General features: G+C 48.5%; 1 protein-coding gene and 1 long non-coding RNA gene across 2 annotated transcripts in view; both read right to left on the bottom strand.

Annotated features, from left to right (window-relative positions):
• LOC132653481 (uncharacterized) overlaps positions 1 to 7289 on the bottom strand; it is a 39638-nt gene extending 32349 nt beyond the window's left edge. The window contains exon 1 of the long non-coding RNA XR_009591210.1: positions 7194 to 7289. This is a non-coding gene — a long non-coding RNA (uncharacterized LOC132653481). The remainder of the gene's footprint in view (positions 1 to 7193) is intronic.
• A 3102-nt stretch (positions 7290 to 10391) lies between these two features.
• Eif4ebp1 (eukaryotic translation initiation factor 4E binding protein 1) lies at positions 10392 to 24550 on the bottom strand. The gene is made up of 3 exons (XM_021639915.2): positions 24325 to 24550; positions 12436 to 12615; positions 10392 to 10820 (listed from the first exon to the last, which is right to left on the bottom strand). Exons 1-3 carry the CDS (start codon positions 24464 to 24466, stop codon positions 10789 to 10791), a joined length of 354 nt encoding a protein of 117 aa, XP_021495590.1. The 5' UTR covers positions 24467 to 24550; the 3' UTR covers positions 10392 to 10788.
• Between the last annotated feature and the right edge of the window lie 1569 nt (positions 24551 to 26119).

Here is a 26119-nt window from a genome sequence, read left to right as displayed (position 1 = left end):
GGAGAGAAAGATCACAGGAAGCAGAGAGACAGGGAGAGGGGAGAGGAAGGAAGCAGACCACCATGGGTTAGCATGGAGAAAACCATGTGGCCAGGTCAATGGTGTTGGAGAGAAGCAGGTCAGATGAAATGAATTAGCGAGTATTTGTGGAATTATGGATGGAAAGAACTCATATGGTGGGGGACATGTGAGGATCCCCAACACCCCAAAGCCTGATCCAATGCCTGGCCCAATTCCAGGCCCATCTGGAGGCCCTTGGAAGCTTAGCCAGGTTCGAGGGTCCACTCAGCCTGGCTCCAGCCCTCCTGACCTGGTGGAGATGGGAAGGCGAAGTCTGAAGCCAAGTGTCCTGCCACGAGAAGGCAGGCACCCCAAGCTGGGGGCCTGATGAAAGGATTGCTCACCTAGGGACTGCTTCACCTCTCTGATATTTTTTAGGATTTCACAGGTAAGGATTGTATTTACCTCATCGCCCCTTTGCCCTCTAACGCCTCCCACTCCTCAAATCTGTAGCCTCTTGCTCTTTAGTTATAATTGTTCCCTATATACATATGGCTGACCTCTTAAAATTGGCTAACCTGTCACTGGTCTTGTCCCTGGAGAAAAATGTTTCTCCCTCCTCCAGCAACCATTCATTGCCTGTAGCTCTTCATCTGGGAGAGAAGCCTTGTGAGATTTGCCCCACCCACACTGGCCTGTCAACTGATGTCATTTTCAAAGTCTTCTTTAGGCAAACACATTAAGATTGGGGGGGGGGGATTAGGGGGGTTCGGCCTCCCTGTCGTATGTATAAGACACTATCTCAGAGCAGATGTGCTGTCCTGATCCTCTGGCTCTTAGACTCTTCCAGCCCCCTCTTCCACAGTGTTTCTCTGAGCTTTATGGGTTTTTTTTTTTCTTTTTTTGGAGGTGGGGTATTTATGTATGTATGTATTATTTAACCTAGATGAGTGCTCTATCTGCAGGTACACCTGCACGCCAGGAGAGGGCATCAGATCCCAGGATTGACGGTTGTGAGCCACCATGTGGTTGCTGGGAATTGAACTCAGGACCTCTGGAGGAGCAGACAGCACTCTTAACAGCTAAGTCATCTCTCCAGCAACCCCAGTTGTGCTTTTCTATAATGAACCCTACTGCAAGAGAAACACTGCTTAGACGGTGGGTTTTGTTGCTGCTGTTTCTTGTATATTCTTTTTTTATTATTGGTTATTTGTGAATTTCCCAATCAAATTCATCTCCCCAACCCTTCATATCCACCCTCTGCCTTTGCAACCTCCCTCCTGAAAAAACAATTAAAAATGTTTTGATTTAAAAAAAAAGTTTTCATCGTGGAAGCTGTAGTGTGTCACAGTGTGTCCCACAGTAGACCCTTTTGTCCATACGTCTTTTCTTGCACGTGTTCATCACAAGGAGTCATTGGTCTGTTTGGAGGCCTCTGGCTTCTGTACACTATCAATACTGGATCCTGACTGAGACTTCTCTTGGATATCCTGTTGTTGCCCTGTGTCGTGAAGATCCTGCAGTTTTGGATCTGCAGGACTGGCCCTTTCACAAGCTCCAGCAGTTCATAAAGTTCATAAGCTCTGGATCTGGGCCTCGGTGGTCAGCCCATCAGCTCTCCTGCACTCACGCCGCTAGGGTGAGCTCTCCAGCACTAGCCTGGCTAGCGCGTGCAATGCTGCTGCTGGCAAGGAGCAAGACCAGCTCTCCTACTCTCATGACCGTGGGGCCTGCTCACCGCACCCACGCCACCACGCCACCAGAGCCAGCTCCACTGTGCCACTCAGGCAAGGTGCGGTGCCCTCTCTCCTGAGGGCTGCAGCCAGTGAGGGGCAGGGCCTGCTCTCAAGACCTCGGGACCAGCTCTCCCCAGTGCCACAGCCAGTGAGGGGCAGGGCCAGCTCTGCACAACCATTTCATATCAACATGGTCCCAGGCGGCAGCCCAGACCACAGACACCCACACGGCTGTGGTAGTAATATGAGCTACAGACATCGACACGCATCCCGGCTATTGCATGATCCCAGACCAAGACACAGCCCACAGCAGCAGCGTGGCCTGGGACTTCACCATGGCCTCAAGTGGCAGGACAGGCTACTCACATCAGTATCCCTCTCCACCCTTGAGTCTCCAGTTCCTCCTCTCTTCCTAGTACTCAAGGCAGTTTCACTTCTCTTTCTCTCCTATCTCTCTGCCCCATACTTGCACAACATCGTGGCTGATGCTGTGGGTGAGCCACAGGATAGGCAGGCCTCTGGCTGTCTTTTGCCTGCCCACCTCTTGTGTTTTCTTATTGAGGTATATAGGGCATGCAGAGGAATTTTAATTCAGAACATGGCTGTTCTGGAAAGAGATCACATCCAAAGACCTTCTAAGTCTGTGACCCAGCTGGAATGCAAACACACTGGACCATGGTGGCACACACCTTTAATCCAGCAGACAGAGGCAAGCAGATCTCTGCATTCAAGGCCAGCCTGGTATAGAACAATTTTCAGGTAAAGAAAAGCTTAGGTCCAGGTATGGTGGTACACACCTTTAATATCAAACAATGAAGGTAAATTTAGTTTGTAGAAGGAAGCACTGAAGTTTGAAAGTGATGTCTAATTGAGTGGCAGAAAAGGTGACAAATCAAAGGAAGATTTGACAGAATAGGATATGCCCAACTCTCACGAGAAGAGACAGGAAAGGGAAGTTACTTAAGGGAGCAACAAAGAGGCAGTTTTACAGAAAGAACAAGCTAGACACGGGTGAAAATAGAATGAGCCAGGGAATGAAAAGGAGCCAGAAGATGAGACCAGATTGCTAGAGTTAGTTTGAGGCCAAGCAGAACAATTCAGAAAAACTGAAAGAAGCTAGTTTGAGTCAGTCAGCTTGGAGAGGAGTTTAAGCCAGAAAAGCTGAGTTGAACCAGCCAGCCAACGTTCAAAAACAGCTATAAAGTGAGCTTTTCAGTATTAAGTCTCAGAGGCTGAAAACATTCTAGGCCTAGATTAGATTGTATGGAGGCTAGAAGCTTCCAGGCCTAGGTCTAGGTTAGCAGACAGAGACAGTAAGCCTGGGAAATGACAATTACTTCAGGTGAATAAAAGTTACTTTAACAATGGAGTACACCATGGCACATGTGTGGTCAGAGGACAACTTGTGGGAGTCTGTTATCCCCTTCCTCCGTGGATTCCAGAGACTGAACTCAGGCCATCAGGCTTGGCAGCAGGCCCCTCCACCACTGAACCCGATCACCAGCCAGTCTTCATCTTTGTATATTCCTGATACTAACTTTCTGTCAGAGGAACAGCTTGATGTTTTGTTTCTCGTGTTCTGTAGGCCAGTCTGTTTAGTCATCTCATTTTCTCATATTCTGTGTATAAGTTTCTCAATTTGTTATGGCCCAGTGTGTGTAGGTAGGTAGGTAGGTAGATAGATAGATAGATAGATAGATAGATAGATAGATAGATAGATAGAAGATAGATAGATAGATAGATAGATAGATAGATAGACAGAGATATAGATATAGATATAGATATAGATATAGATATAGATATAGATATAGATAAATAGATTTCCCAAAGGGAAGGTTTCTGTACTTTTAAAAACCACAACACAAACATGACCAGCCACCAACGCTTTGACACTCCTGCCTCCCCTTGACTGTGTGAGCTGGATTTGGTGACTTTCTACTAAGCAGTAGAAAAAAGGGTAAGCAAATAACATTTGTTGATTGCCGGGTTTGTTTGTTTTTTTTAACTTCATAACATTTATTTTCAAAACATGTATCCAACATATTCCAAATATATTACTTCCCCCAATTATTCCCTCCCCGCTTTGCTGACCTTCCCTCCTACTTTCATAGTGGGGGGGGGGGAAGCACTGTGTGGGTAGCCATTTGTCTGTTTTGTTCAGTGTGTTATCACAGACTCCTAGAAGGGAGCTTGGCTGTTCGAATTTACTGAGTAAATGATACTACACTTCTCAACTTGGATACAGTGTCTTACACCTGCAATCCCAACATTCAGGAGGCAGGGGCAGAAGGTTTGCCACAAGTTAGACTAGCCTGGTCTACATAGTAAGTTTGGGGCCAGCCAGTGCTGATTAGTATAGTGCAAAAAAAGCTAAAACCATACTTAAAATATTCTATAGTTCTTGCCTGTGAATGAGGCTTACACCATATAAGGGCCAAGAATCCAAACATCCCTACTGGGGAAAGCAGCCCAGAAGAAATCCTCGGCTGACTCATAGGAAACAACTTACTTTTGTCTACCCAAAAATACAAAGGCACTAAGAGGCTGGTCCTGGAGAATGGCTCCTAGGATCTGTAGCCTGGCACAGCTGACATCCTGAGGTCATGTGGTTGAGCAGTTCTCTGAGTCCCCACTCCAAACTATGAATCAGAACATCCGGGTCTTTAGTCTAGCAGTATCTTTTAACAAGCATTCCAACTCACTCTGGTGTCTAAGAACCACGGATGCAACAGGAGAGAGGAGTGGAAAATGGGCTAGACACAGGAAAAGTGGACAGCTCACAGTACACAACGAGTGCCAATAGGCTCTGAAGCTAAGCAAGAGGATTCATCAAGTTTCCCATCCATTTCTTAGAAAGCTAGTGCAGACTGCTTGGAGTGCATGGGTTAGGACACAGAAGCCTCTGGAGAATATTAGACACCAGAAAGGGGTCAGAGTGAGTCTGATGCCCCTTGATCCCTGGTTTCTGGCTGGATGTGACAGGTGATAGTTCTATGAAAACTGCAGAGGATGCGGTAGATTGAATGCCATCATTTGAATCTGGACCATCCTCCCAGGGTCCCTGTGTTACACACGTGGTCCCCTGCCGGTGCAATGTTAGAAGGTTGTGGAATCTACGCTGCCAGTGGGGCACATGGCTTCCCCACCCCCTTCCTCTTTCTCTCCTGGCCTTCTTTATGACTTTCTCACTATTGTGACATCACTCCTTGACAGGAAGTGATAGAAGGGTGTTTACTCTCCCTTATAACCTCGAGAGAAGCTAACCTAGGTAGCCTAGTTATTTGAAGGAGTCTCAGTTGGGGATGGCCTCAATCTGGCTAGCCTATGGGCATGTCTATAAGGAATGTGCTTATCTGTTAGTTGATGTAGGAGGGTCCAGCCCATATGGGCAATGCCATCCCTATGTTGGTGGGCCTGAACGGTACAAGAAACCCAGCTTTCCTCCACAAGTCCTGCCTCTGCTCCTAATTGAGTTCCTGCCCTGACTTCTCCTCAGTAATGAACTGTGTCAGGAAGTGTAAGCTAAATAAACCCATTTATTCTCATCAGTGTTTATCACAGCAAAAGGAAACAAACCACAACAGCCTATCAGTAGGGGTGGGGTGTACGGGAGCAGACATGTGCTTCGCAGTCACTGCATACAGTCAGGAAACAAAGAGGAACGGGGGTGCTCAGCTGGCTTCCTTCTTCTCCCCTTTCTATGCAGCCCAGGACCCCAGCCCATACCATAGACGCTGCCCCTAATAGCATGACACTGTCCCCAATGGCATGACACTGTCCCAAGAGCACCATGCTGTCCCAGTAGCATGGTGCTGTCCCAACAGCCTGCTGCTGCCCACATCCAGGCCATATTTCTCTCTCTCCGGTGAAAACACTCCAGAAGCCCCTCAAAGACACACCCAGAGGCATCTTCTAGATGACTCTCAAGACAGCCACGTCGACAATGAAAATTTACTATTCCAACTTCTCGACCACAAAGCAATTTTTGCTTCCTCACATGCTGCCAACACGTTTCAGCAGAGGCTCAAAACTTTTGCTCTTCGTAAAATAACTACTTTGGGTATCTGTCATAGTAAGAGGAAGCTATGTGACCCCATAATATTGCTCACAGTTGACTGGAGCTGTAAAGTACAAGAAACAAACAAACAAGAAACCCTGCACGTGCCACACAGGTTAGCAGAGAGCAGGAGTAAGGGAAAGTCCAAGCACTGCTGTCCTGAGAAATTCAGGGACTGTTCAGAAAAGACATTAACATGACCTCTGTCTCAAGACAAAGGTTTCGGTTACAGTGTAAACTGCCATCGTTACTAACCACAACGTAATCTTTTGTGAGCCAAGGCCAAGAGCCCTCTGAAATCTGCCCCACAGTGGATCCAGGAATCATGGGGGAAATGAATAGATGAGTATTTACCTACATGCCAACCTGAGGACAGCTGGTGGCCAGCTGACACAACAAAGCCACTCCTCCTCTGGTGGGCTGATAGTGCGAGCTGCTCAGGACAACCCACCCTCGGCCCCAAAGGAACACAGAGAAAGCTGTCAAGTTCAAGGTAAAGAACTAGAAAAAGAACTAGGGAAAGAACTAGAATGAACTCTCATGCATGCAAAGAGGCAATGGATGAAGAGTTTGGTTCCAAGTTGTCCTGATTAGGTGTTCTGTTATTTTGTTTTGTTTTGTTTTTGTCAACTTGACACAAGCTAAGGTCATCTGAGAAGACAGAATCTCAACTAAGAAAATGCCTTCATCGGATTGGCTTGCGGGCAAGGCCGTGAGACGTTCTCTTGATTGGTAATTGATTTAGAAGGCCCAGGCTACTGTAGGCAGAGCCATCCTAGACAGGTGGCCCTGAGTGGTACAAGTTTGCAGGCTGAGCAAGCCACGGGGAGCGAGCCAGTAAGCAGCATTCCTCTGTGGTCGGTTTCAGTTCCCGCCTCCAGGTTCCTACCCTTACCTCCCTCTGTGATGGCCTCAAAGTTATAATATGAAATAAACTCTTTCTCGAATTGCTTTCGGTCATGTTTTATCACAGCAACAGAAAACTTAAGACAGTACCCCACAAATGTGTACAATTTGTTGGTTTAAAGCAACTTTTTAAGTTGTTCGGGTATTAATGCTGGTAGGTCATTTGAGCTTTCTTATATGCTACAAATGTCACGGAGAATCAAGGGTTTCCGCTGGAAAGCCAGAAAACAGATGTGAATGGAGATGTGGGTTTGTTCTTTAAAGTCTCTGAAAGCAAAACCAGGCTGGACAATTCCTGCAACTAGGCAATGGAGGCAGCAAGATCAGGAGTTCAAGGACAGTCTGAGCTATATGTCTCTATGAGACCCTGTTTCAAAAAAAAGAAAGAAAGAAAGAATGAGAGAAAGAAAAGAGAGAGAGAAGGGGGCACAATTATATTCACGGTTCCAGGGCAAATTTGAACCAACCTGTAAGGCAAAGTAAAGTGTTTTTACCATTGGGATCCCGATTCGCAGTACAAAGCAGTCTTTCTTCTCTGATTTGAGCATGGGACATCTAGGAAAACGTACCGAGGATAAAATTTGTCCCTGGTTTCCGTGGAAGGAAGCCGTGACCTGAGTAGTGGGCCAATCACAAGGCTGTTTGGCCACAGGCGGGACCAGCTTGATCCAATGAGGAAATAAGATCCTGCAAACTGGTCCCAAGCTAAGGGTAGGTAGTGCGGCCACATTCCGACGCGCCCGCCCCTCCTGCGGTCAGTGAGGGTCCAGTTGCATATTAACAGAGAGACTCCTTAGGCCTTCAATGCGAACAGCTCCTTCACTTTTCCCCCAACGGACTCCAAATGAAATATAGCCTGTAACTGAGAGAAGCGTGTATTCCTTACTTCGATAAACTCCTCCAGCAGGGGGAAGCAGTAAGCCAAGTATCGAGACGAACCACTGCTCCGGCGTTTGAGGACAAGGATACTTAAACACAGCTTTTGGCGGCGCTGTGACCTCAGAAAGTTGGGGAAGAATTTGCCTCCACCTCCACTTTATTCTCGCTGGCCACCTTCCAGTCATGGTCCTGTACTTTGTAAACTTCAGAGACCCTGCCTTTGTGGTGTCATTTATGTATTCCTTTTACTGATTTTATTATATTATTGTCTTCTTTTTACTTTAAGGCAAGGTCTCCTGTAGCCCAGGCTGGCCTCAAAATGAGCCAAGCATGGCCTTGAACTTCTGATCCACCTAGTTCCACCTCTAGACGTGCACCTCACCCAAGTTTGTGCGGTGCTGGGGACAGAACCTCGGGCCTTGTGCAAGCAAGACAAGCGCTCCACCAGCTAAGAGGCCCCCTCCTGCTCTCTCTCACACTGGAAGGTACCAGAAGGGGTGGTAGGACCTGGGATGTGTAGCAGCCTGAGAAACAAGAGCACCAACAGCACCCTATTAGACAGCACTTCAGGTCGCTACACGGCACTCACACTAAGTAGGTGCATTTCCCAAGATGCTTTTTGCCCTCCTTGCTATTCGCTGGGCAACTTCCAGCGCAGCTTCCGTAGTGCGTTCCTGTGTGCACGTTTCTGTGTGTGCATGTGGCACATGAAAGCCAGAAATAGATATCTAGTGTCACTCGCACTCAAACATGCTCCACTTTTGTTTTCCAAGACAGGGTTTTCTGTGTAGCCTTGACTGTCCTAGACTCACTCTGGAGACCAGGCTGGCCTCGAACTCAGTGATCCACCTGCCTCTGCCTCCCTGAGTGCTGGGATTCCAGGCATGTGCCACCGCACCAGGCTCACTTTTTTATTTTTTTTTTTAAGACAGGATCATTCACTGAACCTGGAGCATGCCAACTGAGGTAAGCTGACAGCCAGACAGACAGCTCTTGTCACCCGGGTGCTGAGGGCAGTACGCCCTGAATCTGGGCCTCATGCTTCTACGCCAAGGGTTATCACCCAGCCTCAGGACTCCCCAAGACACTGCTTCTGGCGAGTGCATCAAAGGTCAGCAAGCCTCCTTTTCCTACACAAGCCACTCTGCTCACTGCCTGGTTGAGCCTCTTCATCCGCTCTTGCAAAGCTTGTCACCTCCAGTACTTACTCCAGCAAACTTGTTCTCAGGAACCTTGAAGCACAGGCCACATATGGTCCAGGCAGGACCTCCTGGAATCAAAACTACCACAAGGGCCAGCAACTCTCCAAGACTCTTAAGCCTCAGTTTCCTTCAGTTCATGGAACAAGTAGTCTCCGGGCACCAGATAATCACAAGTAATGCTTTCATATCTCACGTCCATTAGGTTTTGCAAGTTTGGAACACACTCTGTATTTCTGGTTCATGGCACCTGTCTACAGTTGGCAGTTAGTCCTTCAAATGCAAACAGTGGTTTTGGTCACGGGGGAGGGAGGAGGCGTGCCAAGCTGATAGGTTTAAGACAGCATCTCCACAAAGCATTTGGATTCCAGCACACAGGAATGGCAAGCTGAACAAAGGAGGCTCGTCTCTCCACAATCTTCCTTCCTGGGGAACAAGGGCTGGGTTGCAATGCATTACCACCACACAGCACCCAGCAACAATTAACGCTTCAGAGACTGGTCTTCTCCGAAGGATCTATTTCTCAGTGAGGAAAGCTGCTCGTTTTTACATTTTTATGGCTCCTGGTCTACCAGGGAAGTGTACACTGACCCTGAAAAAATGGGAACGGCACTGGACTGTACAGACTGGTGAACAAGACCTCTGGTGAGATGTCAGGGCAATGAGACGAGTTTATTGGGAAGCTAATAGAACAGAAATGCCGATCTAATCTCTCATTTAGCGTAGATAAGATTTTCCAGTTGCCTTTGTTCTGGTGGTAGCCCCCTTAGTGGCCTCATAATTCCACATACAGGAGGAGGCTATGCTGTATGTGTGCAGTCAACACAGAAAAGCACTGTCCTTTCATGTATTACCACATGGACTCCAGCTTCCTTTGGAAGGGACTGTAAAAAAGGCAAGCAAAAGATCTGGCCATCGAGGCCTGCTGCTCCCCAAATGGCAAGCTAATAGGCCCTACGATCACATCAGCCCTTGGTCCAGGAAACCCACCCCTCACACCCTGTATTGAGACACCTGCCTCACGACTCTCGGCCTAGCAGTCAAGACTCACGCGTTCTCATTCCCAGCTGCACCATTTCCTCCAAGCTTCCCCACCCCGCCCCTCGTGGACCACTGATAACCAATCCTATGCAATCTGCTTCATGCGACCCTTTTTTAGCATGTACATGTACCCACGTACATGTGGTGGGTACGTGGTCCACGTCAGTAAAAATCCTTAAGGCAGAGAGATTATCTTCTCTGCATCCTCCACAGCAGCACACATAAAGAGATGATTGACAGAGACTAGGTGCCTGTGGATCAAAGGCTCTACAATGGCCTAGGCTCAGGGGGAAGGTGACCACCTCGCTGGATGAAGGTAATGCTTGCTACTAAAAACAAGAACAACAGAGCAGCAGAGCTCTAGCCCAGCCCCACAGAGGAGTCAAGCTTTTATCTTCAGCCAGATTTCTCAGCTGTAAAGTGACAGTAAGGCTTTCTCTGCTTTACCTGGAGGACTAGTATGCTAATTACATGAGATAATGTAAAGGAAAGTACAGTGTAAGCACTGAATAGACTGTAACTGTGTTATCACTTTAAATTGAAAACAGTTCAGACAGGGCCCAACTTGGGGCCTAGGGTAAATGTGGCTTTTATTTCCTCTCAGGGAAAGAAGTGAAGAATAGCCTTCCCAGATACCCCAACCTAAGGAAACGGTGGATGTGCTCCAGAGGTGGAGGCAAGAATTGCCAGAAGACCATTCTGACAGGCCCCTCTCTGTCCACTTCCTGGCACTTGAGGCAGGGTGCGGGCGAGAGTTTTTCCTCTGGAGTAGCAGCTCGATACCAACAGAGGCACAAGGAGGTATGCGCTGGTGTTCACAAAACAGAAGGCGAAACAGGTGCCCTGAGGAGCAGGACTGGGTGCCTGGCCCACACCCAATGTCTGCCTGGTACAAGGCCTGGCTGCCGTTGGCTCTCCCCCTGAGGCCCTCAGGGGCCCAAAAACATTACTCCGTCCTATGGCTGGTCCCTTAAATGTCCATCTCAAACTGTGACTCGTCACCTGTGGAGAGAAAAGACCAGAAGGCCAATAAGCAAATGGCAAGAGGAAGCACTCCAGGATTGGAGGCCAGAGACAATGTCTGTGTTATTCTCGTGGGTCGAGTGGAGGCATACAGGCTGCCAAAGAGAAAGAGAGAAGTTGACTGGGATAAGAGAGCAGGCTTCCTCATAAGAGAGGTGACAGTACTGAATTTTCTGTGGATTCAATTTATTTATTTGGGGTTTTTTCGGGATAGCCTTAGCTGTCCTGGACTTGCTTTGTAGACGAGGCTGGCCTCAAACTCACAGAGATCCGTCTGCCTGCCTCTACCTCCTGAGTGCTGGCATTACAGGTGTATCACCACACCCAGCTTGTAAATGCAGTTTTTAATATGTGGCTCAAGGACTGGAGTTTTGTTTCTTGTGAGGAAAGTTAAAACTATGCACCCATACCCCTACCTCCCCTCCCCTTCCCATCCCCCCCCACTAATACTAACACTGTGTGGGTCTAATAGGCCACTACGTGGAGCTGAGAGATAGCATACCATCAGAACTAGAAGCAAGGCGGGTGTGCCAGCACGGTTAAATGACAGCCCTCCAATTAATGGTGACAGTTTCAGGTGCAGCTTAACTTTGTTGAACTCTGTCATCTTTGGTTTGAGGTATACAGGTAAAGGTAGGAGGCACTGTGGTGACCAGGGTATCCCTCCATCCTTGAACACAGCGCAGGGACCCACACATGTGGCTTGGTAACCACTTGTCCGAGTTGCTCTCTGCACACAGTCAAATGCCCCTTCCTGTCACCGCTCCCCTCCATCCCCACCTCCATCTCAATCTAAACAAGGTAAATGTCTGTCTCGGCTGCTGGGTTCCTGGGGTAGTTAGCAATCACATCCTACGGGGTCAGTGGGTGTCAGCAGATCCCTGGCTGGGCCTGGAGCACTGCCTTCAAAGCGGAGCAGCAGAGGTGGTCCTCCCTCAAAGGAGGACATGTGGACATGCTTGTGCAGCATTAACCCACGGCGGAGAGCTCAGACACTCTGCCTCATACCTCACACGAGGCTGCCAGGGTGGCTGCTTTGATTACTTTCGGGAGGAGCGGACAACCAGGAAGGACCTAGCTTTAAATGTCAAAGCTTCAGTAACAACGGGAGGCATTGTCTGCCTGTCTTCATCAGCAATCCACTAAATAACCAGTAACCTGCCAGGAGATACCTAGGTTGGTTTGTTTTGTTCTGTTTTTTTCTTGCAAACGTGATTTTCTAGAAGGGAAGTACACCCTGTCTTTTGATAAGTTGTCACCTACACCACAAATATCACCACCACCGTGATTCAAGAGTTGTGCGGGTGGTAATCCTATGCAAGCGACTATACAGAGAGGCGGGCTGGTGAAAGGGGCTGGGTGAAGCCGCTGTCATTTTAGATCAGCTCCTCACTAGCTAGGTGGTACAGATCAGCTGTCCTGAGGTCCTTGGAGCTATGCAGGGGCAACCTGGAACCAATGGGAGTCTGCCTCCCACCCATGCCCCACCCTCTGGGCTCTCCACAGCTGCTCCTCAGACGGTGGACAGTCACCATCACACTCTCCCACACAACCCTCTTCCCAGTTCAGGGTGGGGAGAGGCCCAGCCACTGACCGCCCGCCTGCTTGTCTTCCGGGCTGCTGTGCAGCTGGCTCTGGCTGGCTTGCATGGGAGGCTCATCACTGGTAGGGCTAGTGACCCCCGGAATGGCTGGCAGGTCCTTGGGGGGTGTTTTGGCCACAGGTGAGTTCCGACACTCCATCAGGAATTTCCGGTCATAGATGATCCTGGTTCCTGGTGGGGCAGGTATAATAAAGAAGTTGGTAAGGCCTCCTGAAACACTTTGCCTATTTCGTTTCCCACTTCCTGGGAGTGTGGCCGCAGCAGAGGCAGCAGGTTCTTTTACATAATCTGGACCATGGCGGAGTAAGGATGACCGTGGTACCTGGCCAACCTGACCACAGCCCTTCTCCACTGCCTACCCCATCACCACTCAGGAAGCCCCTCCCTCATGAAGTGCTTGCTGGCCACCAAGATGCACCTTTGTTTTTTTTTCTCAGACCTCTGAGCACCCTACGCTGCATGCAATCCCTCAATCCACTCACCCCTCAGTTCTCCCTGTCAATCATCCATGATGAGCAAGGCACACAGAAAAGGTGGCCTTCAAAGGGCTGTGGTGGTGCACACCTGTAATCCCAGCACTTGGGAGGCAGAGGTATGTGGATCTCTCTGAGTGCAAGGCTAGCCTGGTCTACATAGAGTGAGTTCCAGGACAGCTAAGGCTACATACAAAGAAACCCTGTTTAAAAAAAAAAAAAAAAAAGGAAAAAAAAAGAAAAGGTGGTCTTCCAGTCATCACACCATCCCATCCTACCGATTTTCAGGTGGGTCATCCAGAACAGAAAGACGGTGGGTCCCTCCCGGCAGCAGACTTTCCCTGCCTTATCATTGCAAAAACAAGAAACGTTCTCTCTGTCCACTCCAAAAAGGTCTTAGGCCGAGCCCTTCTCCACACCTTCACATTTGCCTGCACCACGTCCTTAAGGGTTGGCGTGGGTGCCGTTCCCATTCTACCCTCCTATTACAAGTCAGTCTCACTCCCCAGGGTGAGGGAGGACCAGTCTCACTGACTACTCTCTAGCAGTAAACCACACTCAGGGTGACCCTCCACCCAGGCAGCCACCCAAACACCACCAAATAAGGGAGCATCTCCCAAGGTGAGGGAGCAAGATCATTATGGAAGACCCTGAAGTGACAGTGAGCATACGGACTTAGTCACTGATTCCCGTGGCCCCTCACACAGCGGCATGGTCTCGCCTATCTATTTTTAACCCCTCGACAGCATTTACCTATGGCTTCCTTTTCAACAAATATCAAGCCTTACGTTCCAAGCCTCCAACAGACAACGGCATCCAGCTGGAATTTTAAAACTGTCTTTGTATTTCTATTTATAGCTTATCTCCGGCAGATGACAAGTAAATCTGGTTTCTCAAAGGCAGGAGTGGTATCCAGGTTCTTTTTAAGGGAGCACATACAGCATAAATAACATATTATAGAATGTTGCATGCCATGCATAATGAAAATAAATTAAGGGCTGGCTAGATGGCTCAGCGGGCAAAGGCACCTATCTGCCACCAAGCCTGGTGACCTGAGTTCAAGACCAGGAACCCATATGTTAAGAGAGAAACAATTTCCACAAGTTGTCTTCTGACCTCCATACGTAAACCTGGTCCACACCCACCCACACTCAAACCCATTCTCGTTCATTCTCTCTCACTCTATCCATAAATAAATGTGTGTGTGTGTGTGTGTGTGTGTGTGTGTGTGTGTGTGTGTGTGTTTATCAATAAATGTGGCTTGGCTTGGGATTAGGACAGAATTCCTGAGAGTGTCTGCAAAGTCCATGAGCGTGCTGCTACCATCTTGACCTGTTTATTTAAACGAACAGCCTTCCTGGCACTGATGATGGTTTTGCACTACCTGGAGAATGATCTGCGAATATGTTCAGTTTTAAACAGCTAGTGAGAGACAGGTAGACAGACATGACAACAGTATTAAATCAGCCAAAGAGCAGAAATCAGCTTTAAGGTAGCCAGCTGGGGTTCCCAATATGGGGAGTCGCAGCCAAAGCAGATGGCCCCTCAGGTGAGGCTTCCAAGAACCAACAGCAGACGGAGGAAACATCATCCAATTAGATGTTCCCAACACCCAGCAGAAACCGACTTGGGAAGTTGAGGCAGAGGGCTGCAGTTCCCGACTGAGCTTGCTCTCCACAGATGAGCTTCCCAAGGCTTCCCTCCAGCGATTCTCTCCCACTGCAGGCACTTTCGTGCAGTGGGATAAACAGTGACCTTGGTTGGCAGCCATTCCCTTGCTAGCTGCTCTCAAGGGCATTTTCACTCTTGGGCTGTTTTGCTGTTCTCTTCCCTCCTGTCAAGACCATCTAGACCTTCTAGGAGCTTGAAGAACACTGAGGTAAACACGCTTAGGAATGGGGGTGGGTAACCCTGCTTCTACAGCCAGTTTATCAGTCAGCTAAAACAGCAGGCTACCAACATAACGTACAGCGCAGATTATTATAAAAACAAAACACCAGCTAACTGAAAAACAAATATGATCTATGTCCCACAGTGCGAAAACACTCAGCCAAGATATCATCCCTCATAAACAAGCCTGTCATCTCACCGGGCAAACCCGCTTTCATCATTAATAAACAAATTATGTGTTGCCAAAAAAGTCTTTTAAGTAAATTTATGATTTTCTCGTGTTTGATTTGCATACCTATTTCATATACCCACATACCTAGGGTTGCATAAAAACTCGGGCTAGAAGAGGTCAAGCAAAAAAGGTTTCAAAGGTTGGCCGGGCGGTGGTGGTGTATACCTGTAGTCCCAACACTCTGGTAGGCAGAGGTAGGTGGGTCGCTGTGAGTTCGAGGCGGGCCTGGTCTACAAAGCAAGTCCAGGACAGCCAAGGCTACACAGAGAAACCCTTTCCGGAAAAAAACAAAAAGAAAAAACAGTAAAGACGTCCTGATGTAGGACCCTGAGGAGACGCACCTGTGGGAGCGCCTGTGAGGACATTGGCAGGCTGGGTTAACTGGGTCAGACCTGCCCTCAATGGGGGCAGGAAGCCAGCAAGACATCAGCATTTCCCTTCTCCCTGCTTCCTGTCCACCCTAAAACAACCCACCTCTGCCACGCGCTGCCGCTGTCCGATGTTCTGCCCAAGGGCAATGAGTCAAGGGACTGTGGACTGAACTCAGACACCAAGAGCCAGAATAAATATTCCTGCTTTAAGTTCTTCTGTCAACAGTTTGGTCACAGTGATGAGAAATGTAAAATAAATATATAAATACTGCAGAGGTAGGCACAGCATAAACACAGTGAATCGCAGGTCAGTTGTGGAGATGAAATCCAGAGCCTACAGGGTGCTGGGGTGAGAGTTCAAAGTTCAATTCTGAACGACCTGTGGAGTAACTTCCTATTTCTGGCTGAGTCTTGAAACACAACTGCCTCATTCACTATGCACTTAGCACTTTCTCTACCTGTGCCTCAGTGATCTCTCAAAGACCTCAAAAGGGGCCTGTTGATCTTCGTGCCACCTCTGTCAACTTCTGGTGTTCGTTAGAACAGCAGCCCACCCCAGGGAACACTGCACATGCACTAGCAATTGTCCTGTCCAGGTTTAAGGTGACAGATGACCACCAGCTGCCCAGTCCCACCCCAGCAGGATCCAGTTCCTAGGCCAAAGCTGGGACACATCAGAAGGCAGGTAAGCAACCAAGAAAGAGACTTGTGGGCAGTATGGGGTGGGAATGGGTATCCTCCATCTTTCTCAGACACAGGCAAGGGAACCATCATGAATTTAGGTATGGCTCTGGGACTTTTAATTCCAGGAACACAGGAAGTGTAGATAAAGTCTTTATTCCCAAGGCTTGGCTTAACACTGATGCCAGTTTTCCTGGACACACAAGTGAGGAAATATTCCTCAAGGATCTAGTTTTATCACCTGTCAACCAGGGGTGTTATGCAGGCTCGCTGACACTATATTTAAAGCACTAGCCACTGCTATCTATTTTTAGGATCTGATTGTAGGCCCTTAACATGCAAATCACTTGGGATTTGGAGACAAAAGTCCTGGGCTCAAATCAGGAATCACTACTTTCAGGGTCCCAGTTCTTTCTGTGTTACATGAAGAAGATTAAAAAAACAAAACAAAAAAAAAAAAAAACTCACACCTCAAAAGAGCACCAGGAAGACTAAATAGCAAATGCCAATATTCCTGAGAGCTAGAGTTCTTGATCCATAAAAGAGCATCTGCCTTACATGGACAAGTTTCTGGGGGACTAAAAATTAAATGAAAATAAGCTATGGCAATGTGTGCCTCTAATACAAGCAGTCGAGAGGAAGAGGCAATCAGACCTCTGTAAGTTCGAGGCCAGTCTAAGCCAGGACTATGTGGAGACACCATCTCATGGATGGATGGACAGAAAGACAGACAGGTGAATGGCTGGAGTCTCTCAAGCAAGCAGAGTAAACTTACCAGTGAGAAGTGTCTTATGAAGGAACAGGAAGTGGGGTGGGGCATGGCGATACACACTTGGGAGGAAGAGGCAGGAGGATCAGTCATATGATGTCGTTCTTCCCTACACAGTGACTTTTCCAGGCCAGCTTGGGCTCAATAAATAAATAAATGAAACAAAGCAAAAGAGAACCAAATAATGATACCTCTCAGGGGTCAGGTATCATACGAAGCTGCCACATACCGAAGGTGGATAGTCGGTCAGGGGGAAAGACCTGCCCTTCTTTCTTAAGAGGCTCTGACAAGGACCTGGCTTTTTACATTTCAGAACAAAATGGCTGAGATTATTCTAAGGCTTATCAAGCACCTCCCCTTTCCTGGCCTGTCCCCAAACCCTTCAAAATGCACGGGTGCTGCAGGGCACTGACTGTGTTACCATTACCAAAAGGGAGTATCCTGCCCTCCCAAAGGCTCCCAAAACAAATAGCAAACGCTGCTCCAGTGTGATTGGTAGGAGCTGTATGTACTGTATTCCTTCAAACTCAGGTGCTGAAGCCTAAACTCCAGCACCTCGGAATATGAGGTCTTCATAAGGAAGGTCAATATAAGGCCTCTAAGTGGCTCCTGATCCGTTTCACCAGTATCCTTGGAAGAAGAGGAAATCTATGCACAGTCCTACAGATGGAAGACCATAGCTGACAAGAGAGAAGGGAAAGAGAGGCCTCAGAAGGAACCAACTTCACTCTGGTCTAAGGCTTCCAATTAACAAACAACAGTAAGAAAAAAGGTTCCATTGCTTAAGCCACTCGATGGCAGTATTTTCATATGGCAGCTCTAGCAAGCTAATAACGACTGGCTGGGATTTCCCTGTTTTGGCGCTTGGGATTAAACCCAGTGTTTTATACACACTGTTCTTCCACTGAGCTACAACTCCAGTCCAATACACATTCTTTTTAAGTAGGATGTCCATTTTGTTCATTTGTTTGAGTGTTTTGTGACATGGTCTCATAGGGCCCAGCCCACCCTCCAACTCAATACGTAGCTGAGGCCGGCTGTCCTAGTTACTTCTGTATTGCTGTGATAAGATGCGACAACCAAGACAACTTACAAAATAAAAGTTTAATTTGGGGTCTTAGAGTCCCTGACCATCATGATGGGAAGCATGGCAGCGGGCAGGCAGGGTGCTGGATGGAGCAGTAGCTGAGAGCTTTCAAACTTATCTACAGGTATGAGACAGAGAGAGCTAACTGGAAATGGCATGGGCTTTTGAAACCTCAAAGCCGACCCCCTTGCGACACACCTCCCCCAGCAAGGCCACACCTTCTAATCCTTCCCACACAGTTCCACCAACTGAGGGCCAAGCAATCAAATCTATGCATCTATGGGAGCTATTCCATTCTAAACACCCACATGGCCCTTGAACATCTGGTCCTCTTGTCTTCATCTCCAGAGTACTGGTATTACAAGCCACTGCAGCCAGCTAAGAAACCTGCTTTTGAACCTTCACACTGTAGGTTGTAAAACCAAAGCTCTAAGGGGATTGTTCCTCCTGTAGTCTCGTCCTCATTTTGGACTCCTGGAAACACCTAACTCAAGCCAATTGAGTGCCCAGAAAACCCAGGTCTTTAAGTTTAAATGAGAGTAGTGGGTTGGACAGTGAGGGTGGGCTCTGCAATGCAATGTTCCTAAATCCTGATGTTCAGAGAAAGCAAGGAAAAAAATAAAAACAAACAAACAAACAAAAGTAGTTCATACACTTGAGCAGAATGATCAGGAGATTAAAGTCATTCCCAAATTTGAGGCCATCCTGGGCCACAGGAGATCCTGTCTCAGAGCAAAGAAGGCCATCCCTCTTCCTCCTGACCCCTCTTGAAACTGGACAGCCCCCAACAACAAAAGAAGCCTTTTAAAGTGGTATGACAAGGCTTCCATGCCTGTGCCTTAGGTTATTATCTGCCATGTTCATAAGTTCAAGCTAAACTAAATGATTTGATAACCAAACGGGCACTTCCAGCCTCCCCCACAGTGGCCAGCAAGTGGTGGACCCACATGTGGATAAGACCACTTTGGACTTGCAGCCCAGGGGAACCCAGCATGTGTCACCTCTATCAAAATCAGCAAAGAACAGACATGAGCAGTAAACTGTTGTTTAAGTTACACAGTTTGGGGATGGCTTGTTAAAGGCCAGGCTACCCACTCCAGCCGATTCCACCCCAGAGGAGACCCAGAGGAGACCCAGGCCCAGGGAAGAACCTAGATATCCTAAGGGAATGCTTTATTCATTCCAGGCTTCTTTTAGTCCCCTTCATCTTTATCCTTGTTCTAGTGCTAAAGATCAGCCCAGACATGCTGGGAGAGCACTGTGCCGTTAAGCCACACCCGGCACAACTTGCCACCTTCTGAACACCGGACCTGGCATCAGATCCTGAGGACACAACAACTGCTCTGGAAGAACATCCTGCCTAACCCGAGAAACAAGCATGTCAACAGACTCGTGGCTATGATTCACAGCCGACGTAAGAATCAGACTAGAAAGTAACGGATGTTTTTGTTTGTTTGTCTGAACATATGGGGATTCATGTGCACAAATGAACATTAAGGAGAAAAAAAAACCTGTCACCCTAAGCAATCCTCATCTTCAATATTACCATTCCCTTCTAACTCAGTTTCGTGAACATCAAATAAAGGTTCACTTGGAAAAATGTTTCAGTACTTTGTACCCATAAGTGAAATGAAAACAGCACTACCCTACCTGCCTTCACTCACCAAAATCAGAAATGACTTTTGCTGTTATGGTGGAGAAGAATCAAACTCGCCTAGCAAATGATGAATGCCTGGCAGTTTGGGAGGATACTCGAAAAAAATGTTATCTCCAAAGACCACACTAAAATCTAGAGGCTCACCTCATTAGACTGCCATTTACCCTGGAGAAGAGTTCTCTTTTGGATATCAAACATACTGTGGCCCCGGGGTCAATCTACAAAACTACAAAGTAAAATTATTATGGGTGCTAGAGCTGAAGGGCAGAGGATGTCTGTTGACTTACTTCATTCCAGAGATATGCCTTCGATCTTAGAATTATGTCCCCCTTCAGCTTTACTGAATTATTACATACAACTAGAAAATAAAAACCACATGCATGTAAGCTGGTTGGTACATGCCTATAATCCCAGCCCTCAGGAGGCTGAGGCAGGGTGATCAACAGTTTGAGGTCAGCCTGGGCTATACAGTTAAGATCCTATCTAAAAGGAAGGAAGGAAGGAAGGAAGGAAGGAAGGAAGGAAGGAAGGAAGGAAGGAAGGAAGAAAGGGAGAGAGGGAGGGAGGAAGAGAAATAAAGAAAGGAGAGAGAGAAAGGAAAGGAAGAAAGGAAAGGAAGAAGAAAGAAAGAAAGAAAGAAAGAAAGAGAGAGAGAGAGAGAGAGAGAGAGAGAGAGAAAGAAAGAAAGAAAGAAAGAAAGAAAGAAAGAAAGAAAGAAAGAAAGAAAGGGAAGGAGAGAAAGAAAGGAAGAAAGAAGAAAGGGAGGGAGAGAGAAAGAAAGAAAGAAAGAAAGAAAGAAAGAAAGAAAGAAAGAAAGAAAGAAAGAAGGAAGGAAGGAAGGAAGGAAAGAAAGAAAGAGAGAGAGAGAGAAAGAAAAGGAAGGAGAGGAAGAAAAGAAAGGAAGCAGAAGTATCTAGTCAAAGTATACAAACATGATGGTCTAGTATCACACTAGGAAATGTAAAATAAATCCTACAATTAAACTAATTGGCATATATCACGGATGTGTGTGTAAGCAAGGATATGGCTAAGGTTTCTCTTCATTAATTTCTAGTAAACACTGCAGAGTTAATTATAGCCACTGATGCCTGGAATTTATTCCTCTCATAACTGGAAGTCTGTGCCCAACATCCAGTAACCTTAAACTCCCAACATATCCATTCTCTCTTACACTTGATCTGTCCTCCCCACCTCCATCCCTCCTACCCCTCCCTTTGTGATACTCTATATTGAACTTAGGGCCTCATGCACAGTTGGCTGTTACTGACTTCACCTCTGATTCTCCAAACTTTTTTTTTTTAATTTGGGGAGGGGTTCCTATGGAAGCCAGAAGAGAGCACCCCTCCAGCTAGAATCATGGTGGTCAGAGGTCTAGGGACTCCTGGTAGGTGCTAAAGGATAGTCCTTTCAAAAAGCAGCAAGCACTTTTTGACCCCTGTGCTGTCCCAGCCCCATGCTTGTATCCTAGTTCAGCAATATCTTCATCTGCCTATCAAGCAGTCCCAAAAGCTCCAAGTCAAACCAGCATCCTAGCCAGGACATAGTGCATACCTTAAAGCCCAAAAGGCTTCAAAGGGAGTCTGGAGAGCGCTGTCCACCCTAACCCCAACATTCAGGAGTAAGTTCTGGAACCTAGGTACGTTTCAGACACTTTAAAAGGGAGAGGAGGTGCGTGTGAGCTGGGGTTGTTCTATCTCCTGACCGCCTCAATAGCTAAGCTCTCTCATCCCGCCCTTAACCACTGTGTCTCAGCAGGCACTTCTCCCCTGTGTGTGCTCTTGGGACATCAAGACACTAGCATAAGTGTCCAGCCTACCTCCCCCTCGTCCCCACACTGCCTGGGCTAAACATTGGCAGCCACGTCAAGGTCGGCCTCCTAGACAGACTGTTTTTTTTAAGATAGGGTCTCTCACTGTGTAGCTCTGGCTGACCTGGAACTGGCTGTTTAGAGCAGGCTGACTTCCAAACCACAGATCCACCTGCCTCTGCTGAGTGCTGGGATTAAAGGCATGTGCCACTACATTCACAGGAACCACTTTTGTTTGCTCAAAGAAACAGTGTCATTAACACCTGCTACCCTACCTGCCTGCCTGATTAAATTCACCGAGGTCATTGCGGTATGACCACCCAAACAACTTCTGTAGGTCAAACCTTCACCTTGGGTGTTCACTAGAAGTTTCTGTTTATTGCTGGTATTCTGGTATTGCTGGCGATCTTAAAGACACATTTCCTTTCAGAAATGTCTTAGGTTAGCAAAGGGTTAATGACCACCACCCAGGGTCTCAGGAATGGAGATGGTTCAAGCCACCTGTTGTGTCCTTGCCTCCAGGACACAACAGCTTCCAGGCCATCCTCAGCAGGAGTGACTTACTGCATGTTTCTTCATGATGGAACGCCCTACAAGTCAGTTACAAGCCAAGGTGGGTAAAAAGCCTAAGTTCAAGAAATGCCAGCCAAACTGTATGCCTGGTCAAAATCTACTTGGCTAGGCTCCTAAAGTTCTGAAAAGGAAAAAACAAAAACAAAAAACACAACCATATGTAAGTGTTTCATTTGTGTGTTGTTTGTCCCTTTTCCCTGGAATTTCTGAGTACGAAAAAAGGAGTGTGGTCCAATCACACCTACAATGGTTAGGTCAGTGTCTCAGTCTCTCAAGCTTATGGGCTACACACTCCCATAGAGCCGGAGGTCATAGCCAACCTTAAGGTGACTTGAGGTAACTTGACCCTTGTCTCCCAGTAGGCCCCTAATATACGTAGGAGAACTCAACAGTTCGATGGATTTGCAGGGAAGCATAGGTCAGAACTGTTAGAAATAGCCCAAAAGGTATTCGACAGTGGGAAAAGGAAGACCAAATGGCCAGATTTGGTGGTGTACCCGGTTAGTGCCAGCACTCAGTAGGCAGAGGCAGGTGGATTTCTGTGTAGCCCTGGCTGTCCTCTCAGTCTGCAGACCTTTGTTCGGACCTTTGTCCGTATTTAATTAGGATTCTAGGTAATGAGAAACACTCTGGAGCAAATAGGTCAAGCTTCTGTGTTTTAGCAGGTGACCTGGAATGAATGGCCTTTGGGATAAGATCCCACTCCTTAACAAAAGAATAGGCTTGCTGGCTTTGGCAGAAGCAAGCAAGATTTTCCTCGAGCTTATGGACTGTGTATCCCACCAAAAAAAGAAAAAGAAAAACAACTGACAAGGGCCAGCTGGCTTTGGGATCTGGCCCTGCTAGCTCTCTTTCAGTTAGGAAACAAATGCTACACTGATGCCCCTTCCTCTTCAAAGAGAATGGAAACTTCGGGGTTTGCCAACCTTGACACTTCCCAGTCCACGGTTGAGGATCCCCTCAGAGATCCTTGCAAATGGTTCTAGCTATTGCTACTCAGCTAGCCTGGGAGTGCACTTTCTCTGAGCTTTCAGGCCTGAGTCGGTGCCTATAAAATATACACCCAGATTCACCTAAAATATACACCAGATTCACTCAGCTGTCTGTAGAAGTTTGTGCTTAACACAAAGTTCTACCAAAAGACAAAGAGTGCAGCAGCGTGAACTAAAGAGGCCTGGAAGGGATGGAGAGCTCCAAAGACGGGAGGCCAGAAGCCTGCAGAGAACTTTTCCTTGGCCATTTCTAATGACAGTGCATAACAGACACGTACTCTGTGTTCTGTGTGGAGCCGTGTTGGTGCCGTGTTCTGAAGAGCAAGAGGCACAAACTGGACACTGATCTCCCGGATCCCTTCAGCGGGGCCCTGGTTCTGGAATCTGGCTGTGCTCCCTGGTGCAGGGACAGCTGCCTGAGAAAACAGGCATGTGGCCTGGCCGCGCCAGCAGCAGCCCAGGGTTCAGCACGGCGCCAGGATCTCTCCTGTTTTTTGAGTTGTAAGCTTGGGGGAGGAGACCAGGGACGGGAGAAGTGTAAAGTGGGTGGGAGCAGCGCCGGGATTGGGAGGAAAACAGTGAGCCACGAGGATTTCATCATGCAAACGGGCGGGTAGGTTTCATCAGAGCCTATACCGGGGCTCCGGGGCAAGCTGGGAATGCCTGGCTCCCAGAGGCCGGCCCCCACCCGCGCCAACTCAGCTTCCTCTTCCTCATCCTCCGCTATGCCCTGCCCCCTCCCCCAGGCCCGAGGAACGTGCTGTTCTGCACTGCCCTGGACGCTGCCCCTGAAGAGACCTCTCCCTCTAAAGAGGCTTCATGCCACAGGTGGCCGAGACGCGCTTCTGGGGCAGGGAGCACCCTCAGCGCCCACCCTCCATTAAAGAACGAGTATCCAACGAGGGAAAACGAGGGAAGGTTAAAAAAAAAAAGTGTGCAGGCGTCATTTATCCCAAGGGAGACCAACTAAACTTAATCTCCAGGCCAGGCTCCTTCCCTGATCCGTGGGCCACCCAGACCACCGTCCTGTCCCACCCCAGCACTAAACTGACACCCAGAGACCGCATGAAGTACACGGTGATCCTGGCAGAGTGCCTATCTGTACGCCTGGGGCACTCTGCCGTTTCTCCCACAAAAAGGCAGTTTGCAGCCCCGTCTCCAGACCACGCTCCAACACACCCAGAAGGCGGGCAACCGAGACGGTGACCCCCTGCCTTCCCGACGCCCTTGTCCGTTCTATCCAGCTGCGAGGCCCCTGAGCGCCGCCATCCCAGTCGCACGTGCGAATCCGGACCCCGGTGTATCCTCCCGCCCCCCGAGGCCGCTTGGGACCCCCGTCCGTGCCTACCTCCCGGGGTGGTGCTGAAGAGCGTGCCGCCGGGGGTGGTGCTGTAGTCCCCGGGAGGGAGCTGCACGCCATCGCCGATGGCTACGCGGCGAGTAGGGATGGCCCGGCTGGGAGTCTGGCTGCAGCTGCTGCCCCCCGACATGTCTACTGCACGCTGCCCACGACCCTCCAGCAACCCCGCGGCACCTCGGCCCAGCCCTTCTCATGCCCGGCCCGCCCCTTCCGCCTGGGCTCCACGCCCCTGAGACTGGCGGTCTGCCTGTCCCCACCCAGCTCCAGCCCCGCAGCCTGCAAGTGGTTCCCAGCTGCTGACCTCGGCAGCTTCTGCCCCTCCCAGAGCGGGAACCCCAGTGTTGACCCCTTAGGTCCCCGGGTCCCTCCCGAGGCGCTGGGAAGAACTGTGTGGGGGTGTTGGTGGCAGAGCTCTCCGGCTTAGCCGCGGCGTCTTAGCGCACTACCCCGCCAGCTTTCTATATTAGGATGTGACCCTAGATCCCCGGCGGTTCCTCGGGGAAGAAAGTTAAGGCTGGCCTGATCCTTCACCCTTCACGCTTCTTAAGCTTTCACGGTGCGGTAGGAGCCAGACTGCACAGTGCATATTCCTGGCCTTGAAAGGAGAGGTCGAAGAGTAAGAGGGAACTAGGCAGGCAGCTGAGAACTGAATATAAATCTGATGTGGAATGGGCAGGATAGGAACTCGCTGGAGGGTGGGGCTGGGAAGGATTAGAGTTGGTCAAAGAACCCAAAAGTCCTTGAATTGGGGTCTAGGCCAGCGCCTCGTCTGGTAGTCACTAGGGAGGGAAGGGAAAACGCAACAAGGACCGTCGCGTCTAACAGTGGGTTAGGAAATACCTGTAATCCCAGCCCCGGGGAGGCTGAAGCCCTAGGAGGATCACGAGTTACACACGGCCCAGGCTGCTTAGTAAGTCTGCATCTCAACAAAACAAAACATGCCAAGAATTACCATTGCAAAGAGCAGAAGACTGAAGTTCAGGAGAGGACAGGGTTTTGTACAAGATCACATGGCTGTTGAATAAATTCCTGAGGCTGAGGAGGGACCAGAGCTCAGTCCTCACTGCTTGTCCAGGCTAGCCTGTCTCTCAGCACTCTTGAGAGGACACACTGCGCCACCTCCCTCCCTTTGGGAGAAGCATTCTGAAGGAGTTTGGCTTTTGCCTTGGTTGGTTGCACTGGAGGCCCTAGATTTCCTAGAACTAAGATTTCAGGGAAGGACCTGCTTGTGAAGTTCAACATTCAAGCTTGGTGTAGTGCTACACACTTGTTGTCCCCGCGATTGGGAGGCTGAGGTGGGAGGATTCTAGCCTGTGCTGCAAAGGGTAACCTTGTCTCAAACAAAAAAAGAAAGCTTGAGCTGGGCATGATGACTCACATAGACCTGATACTGGAGAAACTGAGACCGGGGGATTAACTAAAAGCTGAGGCCAGCCATGGTTCTGGTGAGTTTGAGGTGCAGCCCCGGCTGACAATGTGAACCCCTGTCTTTAAAACTGAAAGAGAGAAAGAAACCAGGGAGAGGGAAACTTGGAATGCAGCACAGTTGGTAGACAGGTTAACTAGCATATACTAAAGCCCAAACACCGCATAAAAACAGGACTTGGGGCTGCAGATAGGGCTCAGCGGTTAAGAGCACTGGCTGCTCTTCCAGAGGTCCTGAGGTCAATTCCCAGGAACCACATGGTGGCTCATGACCATCTATAATGGGATATGATGCCCTCCTCTGTCTTACAGGCATACATGCAAACAAAACACTTATATGTATAAATAAATAAATAAT

The sequence above is a fragment of the Meriones unguiculatus genome, chromosome 4, assembly GCF_030254825.1.
Source record: "Meriones unguiculatus strain TT.TT164.6M chromosome 4, Bangor_MerUng_6.1, whole genome shotgun sequence".
NCBI lineage: Eukaryota > Metazoa > Chordata > Mammalia > Rodentia > Muridae > Meriones > Meriones unguiculatus.
The sequence above is the reverse complement of the archived record's forward strand: the minus strand, read 5'-3'. Positions and strand labels throughout refer to the sequence as shown.

What these genes read in the sequence shown, in the direction of transcription:
- Eif4ebp1 (XM_021639915.2), bottom strand. Translation starts at nt 24,466, where the DNA reads ATGTCGGGGGGCAGCAGCTGCAGCCAGACTCCCAGCCGGGCCATCCCT. An exon ending in CTTCAGCACCACCCCGGGAG is followed by an intron (nt 12,616 to 24,324) that starts GTAGGCACGGAC and finishes CTGCCCCACCAG; the next exon opens with GAACCAGGATCATCTATGAC. An exon ending in GGAAGACAAGCAGGCGGGCG is followed by an intron (nt 10,821 to 12,435) that starts GTCAGTGGCTGG and finishes TTCTCTCCACAG; the next exon opens with GTGACGAGTCACAGTTTGAG.